The sequence below is a fragment of the Argentina silus genome, assembly GCF_951799395.1.
Source record: "Argentina silus genome assembly, chromosome: 6".
In the NCBI taxonomy this organism is placed as follows: Eukaryota; Metazoa; Chordata; class Actinopteri; order Argentiniformes; family Argentinidae; genus Argentina; species Argentina silus.
Window position 1 is genome coordinate 5998051 of NC_139660.1, and position 10000 is coordinate 6008050.

The window sequence follows — 10000 nt, forward strand, 5'->3', positions numbered from 1 at the left end:
CACACCCACACCCATGCATTTCCTCATGTAAAGTGCTTCTGCCACTTTACAGGCTGGTTCTCTTAGGCAATGAGTCAGCAGCCCTGCGGGGACACACGCACAAACACAAACAGACACACTTATACACACACATATACACACACACACACACACACATATACACACACATACCCCCTGTCATTCAAGGGAGGCTGTCAAACTTCAGTCTTCTCCTCCCTCTCTTTACCTCCCACAGGGATGTGGCACTCAACAGCGCATGTTTAACACACACACAAACACACACATACACACACACACACACACACACACACACACACATACGCACGCACGCACGCACACACACACACACACACACACACACACACACACACACACACACACACACACACACACACACACACACACACACACACACACACACACAGTCCCCAAGGGCTATCACATTGAAATGTCTGGGCCATCTTGCCTGAAGCTGGGTAGAGTCTAATACAATCAAATGTATGCTTAAGCTGAGGCACGGATAATGCTTCCACTGTATAATCATGAGGCATGGCAGTGTTTGCCCAACCTGGCCCGCGTTCCCCCTGGGCCCAGGCCAGTATGGTGATCCATATTACCATCATTGCCCATGTTCCCAGCAGTGAAACAAATGTGCTGTGAATTAAGCCAAAAGCTGTAACCACATTAAGAAGATTTCCCCTTTCTCCCTCTCCCCACGATCTCTCCCTCTCTTCCCTCAATCAACTTTATTTGCAGAAACGTGTTTCTTTGTCCCTCCTCCCTTCCCCTAGTGTGTTTTGTCACCACCCTCTGTGCAATTTGCAACATTAAGTCAAAAGAAATCAATTGCAAAAACCTCCTTATGAAACCCAAATTATAGCATAAACGGAGCCTGGGAGGAAAAAAAAAAAAGAAGCAAAAAGGCTTTATTCCCACATGGTGGGATAATGAATGAATGCGACATGGCCCCCATCACAGTAGATCTTCCAAATCTGCATTTAGATGGAAATGTTTTTACAAGCATAACCCCCTAGAGAACGTCCTTTGTTTGGAAGTCTGCCTGTTTTTCATCTTGGCTTTTTTTTTTTTTTTTTTTTTTTTCTTTCTTCTAAACGCGGCCCAATCAGAGACATCCTAACCTGAGGAGATGAGGAGGTGAGGAGCAAATGCGAACAAGGCCCAGAGGCGGACAGAGAGAGAGGAGGGACACTCTCTCTCCCTCTCCCTCTCTCTCTCCCTCTCCCTCTCCCTCTCTCTCTCTCTCTCTCTCTCTCTCTCCCTCTCTCCCTCTCTCTCTCCCTCTCTCTCTCTCCCTCTCTCTCTCTCTCTCTCTCTCTCTCTCTCTCTCTCTCTCTCTCTCTCTCTCTCTCTCTCTCTCTCTCTCCCTCCCTCTCTCTCTCTCTCTCTCTCTCTCTCTCTCTCTCTCTCTCTCTCTCCCTCTCTCTCTCTCTCTCTCTCTCTCTCTCTCTCACTTCTGCCGAATCACAGGAGCAGGTTTTTGATGGTTGTGATTGTCAACTTTGTCACATTTGTCATCTCTTTGGAGCTCTTGGAAATCATTAACTACAGTGGAGAAAACTTTATCTGCTTGGTGCAGCAACGTGCAAAAGACAGAGAGGGTGGTAAAGCAATTCCCACTGCAATAAGCACACAATGGCGTACATTTCTCTCTCTCTCCCCCCCCCCCCCTCCCCCCCTCCCCCCTCTGCCAGTCATACCTGTAATGGGCTTTTCAATGATAAAGGAGCCGTTGTCTTGTATTAGCCATTGGTGCAGGCAGCACTAAGCTGATCAAACGGCTCCTCTGCTGCCATTGCTTTTGCCTGTCTCTGGTCAAGTGTTTCTTTTATCATCAATCAGGACAGATCTGCTGTCTGGCAGGGCTGTGGTTCTGTCAGCTGACCTCTCTGTCAAGTGTTTGGACATCATAGGAATATTTCCACAAGAGAAATGAAGATGTTAGCGATAGTTAATTAATTATTGGTGTCTTGGCTTAGTGATAACATGCCCGACAATAATGTACTCTCCCTCCCCTCTCAACTTTCCATTTCAACTGTCTCAATAAATGTACAAATAATACATAAAGAAAAGCATGTGTTTATTTTTTTTATAAATGAAACTGAAAGTTTCTCAAGGAGTGACACATTTTAGGTTCTCAGATGACTGTCTTTCTCCAAATGAACTTTGCAAGGTTCAAGGCTGCAATGGTTTTGAGTGAACAAATAATTTGTTATTCCTAGCAAAGGCTTGACATCCATTAGAGAGAGAGAGAGAGAAAAGAGAGAGAGAGAGAGAGAAAGAGAGAGAGAGAGAGAGAGAAAGTGAGAGAGAGAGAGAGAGAGAGACAGAGAGAGAGAGAGAGACAGACAGACAGAGAGAGAGAGATGAGGGGATGTTGAGGCTGTAACCCTGCAGATGCTAACTCCCCCCAAATCATCCCTAATGATAACCATGGCAACAGAGGAACCACAAGCTGCAAGAGGAGAGGGTTCTGATGGGAAACACACACACACACACACACACACACACACACACACACACACACACCACATAGACACACACATACACACACAGACACACAGACACACAGACACACACACACACACACACACACACACACACACACACACACCACATAGACACACACATACACACACAGACACACAGACACACACACACACACACACACACACACACACACACACACACATCTCTGTCAGCAGCAGAAACAATTAGAGAGTAATGTGGGTCTGTCTACCAATGTTCAGCCCCACTGCAGAGATGTATAAAAGGTTTCATGTAGACCCCATGTATAGCCATGTATAGCCATGCAGTAATCATCTGTTTCATTTCTCCAGTCTGTTTTCCAACTGAGCTCCACTGCCCTCCTCTCTTCCACCCTCATCCCCCCACCCCAAACCCTCATACCCCCACCCCAAACCCTCATCCCCCCACCCCAAACCCCAGCCCTGCTTCCACTCCGATAGCCAGAGGTTGAGTATGAAAATCCTTACAGGTGTGTGTGTGTGTGCGTGTGCGTGTGCGTGTGCGTGTGCGTGTGCGTGTGCGTGTGCGTGTGCGTGTGCGTGTGGTCTCCCACAGTCAGAGTCCCCAGTCTCTCTCTCATTCCCATGCTGGCACTCTCTCACATGAAATCTCCTCCACAAGACCACCTCCCTCTTTTCCCTCTTCCCCCTCTCCCCCATCTCCCTCCCCCGCCCCTCATCTCCTCTCACCCCCCTCCTCGCCCCCTCCTCCTAAGCAATGAATATTAACCATGCCCAGGGCATACAGTAGGCCTCCATCTGAGCCCTGTCCCGCTACGACATGGACTACAGGCTGCTGCCGTGACTAATTCTGCGCCCTGTGTGGCATAATGATACATTTATCTTGTGTGGCACAGGGCCGATGGCCCCCCCGCTCACACATACTTACCCCCCCCCCGCCGCCACCACCCTTCATCCCCTCTCCCGTCAAACAAACAATGCGACGAGGCAAGCAAGCTTCAGTGCCAACCCCCCCCTGTGCCAAGCCCCCTCCTCCCATCACCCATTTCCATATCCACTCACCCGAGAAGGAGGGAGTGGAGGGGGGTGGAGAAGAGGGATGGGGGGTGGAGAGACATCTACTAAAACATCCTCCTCACAAGAAGAGGGTAAATGCAGCTATTTGCCCGACAGATATTCATAAAGGCTCATGTGTTGGGCGTAAGACGCAGGGGAGGCTGTGTGTGTGTGTGTGTGTGTGTATGCGTGTTCAGTTCAAGTTCAGTTTTCCCTTTCCTGTCACACATAGCCTGCCGCCCAAAGACACACACACACACACACACACACACACACACACACACACACACACACACACACACACACACACACACACACACACACACACACACACACACACACACACACACACACACACACACACACACACACACACACACACACACACACACACACACAAGCAAGCTACTCCAGTCACGTCTCTAGTACTGAGGGACCAGTGAGTTGAGTCACGAGAACCCGGGCCCTCATGCTCTGGTTATCCCAGAATGCACTGTTGTTTATTTTGCGATACTGCACACAATGGTGTGCAGATGGCAGCAGATGGGCACTGGGCGGCACTAGAGAGGAGCACTGGGCAGCGCACCAGGGGGCACAGACAGGGCACTAGGCTGTGGATGAGTAGACACGTCTGCTCCAGACCCTTCAGCACCCTGCTCCAGGCAGATAAGACTCAGGATCAGCTGACCTCTGAGGTGGGCACGAGACTGACAACCCCACTACCAGACGGCTACTGATCTCAGACCTGCCAGATCACTGACTGTGACAGATGCACTCTGTAGACGGTAGAGACACATTACTGTAGCTATTAGCTGTTATATATGGAAAGGATATTAATAACACATAGGCAGGCCTGCCAAGAAGAGATATAATAGACTCACGTCACACATGTGGATGTTAAGATGTCAAACTGCAGCTGAGTTTGTTTTTTTAAGCATCAAAATTAATATAAGTCCTGAAGTGATGCTTCTAATAAACTGCAAATAAAGCTTTGTGAGATTAATTAACTGTTCGTGAAAGAGCTGTGGAGCTGAGCAAATTGAATGATGCTGCGAGATGTGTGTTCTTCTTCTGTCTTGAGCGAGATGTGTGTTCTTCTTCTGTCCTGAGCGAGATGTGTGTTCTTCTTCTGTCCTGAGCGAGATGTGTGTTCTTCTTCTGTCCTTAGCGAGATGTGTGTTCTTTTTCTGTTCTTAGTGCCTCGTCATTTGACACTTCTAAAAAGTTGTGGTACAGAGTAATTAACGGGAGATAAAACAACCGGAATAAGCCATTTCATGCCTAAGATGTAACTCCTGCCAAGAGTCCAAGCCCTGCCGAGCATTGGAGAGAGTGTGTGTGTGTGTGTGTGTGTGTGTGTGTGAGTGTGTGTGTGAGTGTGTGTGTGTGTGTGTGTGTGTGTGTGCGTGTGCGTGTGCGCGTGCGCGTGCGCGTGCGCGTGTGTGTGTGTGTGTGTGTGTGCCCGCGTACGTGTGTATTGCTCCATAAACGGGGCCTCTCTATAGGGCAGGGCTGTCAATAAGAGCCCAGGGTCCAGCAAACAGGGGTAATTACTTAGTGTTAACACTCTATGGAGCCCTGGGGGCTCGCCATGCCTGCGCAACAGTACAAAGCATGGTGTTGCTGCTGTACAACCCTCCCGCTGAAGGACTCAAATGGAGTAGGGGATAGTGCTGTGTTTATGTGCAGTAGTGACCTATAGTTAGGTTAGTGGGTGGTGCCGCCACCCTACCTCGATGGGATCGAACATGGGTCTCACTGCTCTGCTGATACATACCTCTCCGCTGCATTTTATCTTTCACTTTCTGTTTGTTTCAATGACAAATAGAAACAATAGAAAGTTCTACACAGCATGTGTACTGCACACAGATGGTGAAGGACACTCACCACAGCCCAGAGACTGGAGCAGGAGGGCCAACAGCAGAGCCTGCAGACCACACACAGGGGCCACTGCACCCACCATCCTGGACCTGCAGAGAGAGAGAGAGAGAGAGAGAGAGAGAGAGAGAGAGAGAGAGAGAGAGAGAGAGAGAGTGAGAGAGAGGGGAGAGGTGAGGGGAGTTTATGACAAGGTATGCAGGCATAGCCATGACAATCACATTCACATAAGAGAAATAGAATTAGGGGATCTTTTGTACGGCTGAAATCATTCCCTATCCATGTATAAAGTAAGGATTTAGCCTTCACAATCTTTCATCATAAAAAGATTCAATCTGAACCCAGTATGGCACAGTTCATTTACTGATTGAGATGAGTTCTAGAATGCAAGATGAAAATCAGGGAGATGGGTTCTAGAATGCAAGATGAAAATCAGGGAGATGGGTTCTAGAATGCAAGATGAAAATCAGGGAGATGGGTTCTAGAATGCAAGATGAAAATCAGGGAGATGGGTTCTAGAATGCAAGATGAAAATCAGGGAGATGGGTTCTAGAATGCAAGATGAAAATCAGGGAGATGGGTTCTAGAATGCAAGATGAAAATCAGGGAGCTGGGTTCTAGAATGCAAGATGAAAATCAGGGAGATGGGTTCTAGAATGCAAGATGAAAATCAGGGAGATGGGTTCTAGAATGCAAGATGAAAATCAGGGAGATGGGTTCTAGAATGCAAGATGAAAATGCAGGGAGATGGGTTCTAGAATGCAAGATGAAAATCAGGGAGATGGGTTCTAGAATGCAAGATGAAAATCAGGGAGATGGGTTCTAGAATGCAAGATGAAAATCAGGGAGATGGGTTCTAGAATGCAAGCCCAGCTCTGCGTTGAGTATCTGTCAGCCCCTCTCACTGCTGTCTGTTTACTCTTCCACAGGGGAAGATGTTTAGTTGTACATCAAAACAGCTGAGCAACAATAGGACTGGCAAATACAACATGACTGAGGCCTCAGTTCCCATGGCAATTGTTGCACATTGGCATGTTTGACATTTTGAACTCTACACGGAAAAATAAACCAAAGCTGCAAACATTCGGTATCAAAAAGTCTATTCACCAAGGAGGTGGGTTGAAACAGAGCAGTGTTTGAACACGTTTGAGGGAAAAATACACTTTGTGTTCTGCTTTCCAGGTAAAAATAACACAGAATTCTCAACAATAAAGAAACTCAGTAGAGACTAAACACCTAGTGACACTGTATGCACTGACACAATACACATTAAAAATAAAAACACCCACAGAATGATGTCTGTCTGTCTGTCTGTCTGTCTGTCTGTCTGTCTGTCTGTCTGTCTGTCTGTCTGTCTGTCCCTGTGTGTTAACAACTGTCCAGACTAGTGCTGTGTTGCAGAGTCAAAACTCAACAGAGAAAGAGGGAGTCACAGTCGAGAGAGGTCAGCCCCTGCCAGAGGGACACAGAAACCCTGTGTGTAAATAATGGATGTGGCAGCTCTGGAGACTTGGCTGGACAGCCGGCTGGCGTTCCTGGAGGGGGTGAAACACGAGGCGCTGCTACCAGAGATGAAACACAGATATCCCGTGTACATTACAGAGACGCTGGTCGCCCAGACAGTCTCAAAGACACCACCAAGGACAAACAATAACCGGGCTTGTACAGCGCAGGATACGACAGATTGTCCTGTGCTCACGGTACAGCACATCATTGTCTATGAGGGGAATGTACATACTGTATAAAGACTGTGAGACAATCATTAGTAAACAAAACTTGACGGTGAATTGCTCTTATTCGTAATCCTGTTGTCAATGAGGGGGGATGTGTACTGTAGGCTATAAGGCTAGGCTAACCTTATCAATTCTGTGACTCTATCGGACAACATTGTCGGTAACACTGCGCATCGATACCGCCTGAAGGTTTTGCGGTGCCACGACATACAGTAGGTCTACGGCAGGAATGATAAGTGATTTGGTCTGCGGATGCAGCCGAAAGCATGGTCCCTTGGTGTTTCAGCGTGTTTCTGTGTGCAGAGGCTTCTCAAGACACATAGATGCAGCCCTCCTACAGATCAATAAGAGATCGATAACTCGTCTTTACAGGGAGATGCCCCGCTCTCCAGATCACATCAATAGGAGACAATGTCTATTCATGTGTGCTGTATGGGTCTGGAGACGCGAAGCAATGTTGGCTATAACCTTGTCAATATCTCTATCCCTTTCTTCTCATTGCTCTCTCTCTCTCTCTCTCTCTCTCTCTCTCTCTCTCTCTCTCTCTCTCTCTCTCTCTCTTTCTCTCTCTCTGTCTTTCTCTCTTTCTTCGTCTGGCCTGAGACACACAGTAGTTATTCTTCTTGTCTTTGACCTCCAGGCTGGCAGCCTGTAACCTCCATCAGTGCTCCCATCGCAGCGTGAAAACTCAGGGGTCTATCTCTTAATTGTATCTGGGAGTTGGACCCATACTGTTCTCACTGGCCTCCACGAGCCATGGAACAGCTGCCAAACTGTGAGTGTCCTTTGAAATGCCTACTCTCTGTCTGTCACTGAACTGGACACACGTGTAGGAATATAGTTCACATTCCCATTACGCACTGGGAGACAAGGAGAGGGACCTGCAAACACACACACACACACACACACACACACACACACACACATACACACACACACACACACACACACACACACACACACACATACACACACACCTACACCTACACACACACTGTGATAGTCCAGTAATACTAGGTAGGTACTGTGTGTGCGTCATCTCAGGAGTGCACTCCTGAGATGACGCACACACAGGAGACACAATTGCAGTGATGGTCGTCTGTACTGTAAGTACTGTCATTGAATACCATCAGAAACCAAGAAAGAGTGACTCACAGACTGGAGGAGAGATGCTGTGACACAAGATGTTTCTTAAGATTTATAATTTATATTTATTTATAATTTTATTATTTATAATTTTATTTAGAAATGTATTGTTCACACTCCTCTGTGGCACTGTCACTATTGCATTTCACTGCATACTTGTGTGCACGTGACGAATAAAGAATCTTGAATCTTGAATCTTGAAGATGTTTTTCAAAACTGGTATTGACATTTGCTTGAGTAATCAGTGGTGGCGAATTATTCCATGTTGACATGGCTCTATACATTGCTGTGCGCTACATAAAATGTGTTTTTGGTTTGGGTATAGTGAAGAAACCCATAGTTACATGTCTGATGTGGTTTGCATGTCCGTCTCAAGTTGATTATACAAACAATTACGATTTTTTAACACACAAATATTTCTCATGAAGACCAGAAGAGAAGCAGTTAATCTATCCTCAACCCTTCACCAAGAAAGACTAGCGTGCATGATGTGATGCTGGCTCTATACAGTAAGTGCAGTGAAGGGCTAGGCATGCTGCTCTTTGCTTGGCTACATCTTGTTTTGCTGCACCCGACCATACCACTGGACAGTAGTCCAGATGTGATGAGACTGGAGCCTGAATAACAGTCGAGCGTGGTGTTACATGGATAAACGATCCATCAACTTCAATGAATGATGGACATTAATTGGTTTTTCGACTCATTATATCAGTCAACATTACTCCAAAGACTTTTTTCCATGATTCTTGACTTCAATTTATTTTGTTTTGGTACAGTAATACATTTATTTCACAAGTTCAGTCACATAATTTCTTCATTTGCAGTATATCCACCAATCAGCCGCCTGACTTGTTTGCCATCCCTTTTACATCATTTCTTTGAACCATAAAATGTTTCAATTCCTCATCGATCCAGGGGGCACTAATGGTTCTCACTCTTAGTTTCTTAGGAGGCGCGCGTTTGTCAACAATTCGCAAAAAATCATATAGATATAGATGTAGATATAAATATAGATATATAGATACATAGATATAGATATCGATAGATAGATATGTATATACTGTTTGGCAGAGACAGTGTGAGATCAGGGCAGGTGCATGTACCACACACTGTGCCAGTGTATACTGGAGGGAGCCATGGGCATCCTCAGTACACACGGTCCCCACACAGCCTCTCCTCTCCCAGCTGGAGGAGGAAGGAGAGGAGGGAGGGAGGAGGGAGGAGGGAGGAGGGAGGAGAGGAGAGCTCAGGCTGCCAGACAGACTGTTCCCTCAACGTTGACACATCCAGGCAGGGTCCTCCTTCCCTGGGCTGCTTCCATCAGACAGGCAGGGGCCCATTCTGGCCCTCTGTGAACTAACCTACCCTCTTTCCCTTTCTTTCTATCCACGCCGCTCTCTCCCTGACTCTGTCTCTCCCTCTATGAACAGTATCCCTTGTTCTTACCCTCCTCTCTTTCCTCCATGAAGTACCCCTATTTCTTTCTTTCATTGTTTCTTTCTCTCTCTCTCTCTCCTCTCTCCCTCGTTCTTCCCTCCCTCCCTCTCCTCTCCTGTGCCATGCTGCATTATTAACCAGTTTCATTAATCACTCACTCCCCCTGTCACTCCATCAGTTCACACTGCCATTGTCCCTGCAGCGCACAATACAAAAAAAGACACACACACACACACACACACA

The 10000-nt window shown here is 47.0% G+C and overlaps 1 protein-coding gene across 1 annotated transcript in view; it reads right to left on the reverse strand.

The window, feature by feature from the left end:
- The window catches only part of ncanb (neurocan b), a gene marked incomplete at both ends in the record, with an annotated part of 66048 nt that extends 60522 nt beyond the window's left edge, over positions 1–5526 (reverse strand). Inside the window, one exon of the mRNA XM_083671556.1 lies at positions 5451–5526. Within this exon, the coding sequence (XP_083527682.1) occupies positions 5451–5526 (76 nt within the window). The remainder of the gene's footprint in view (positions 1–5450) is intronic.
- Positions 5527–10000: the final 4474 nt, after the last annotated feature.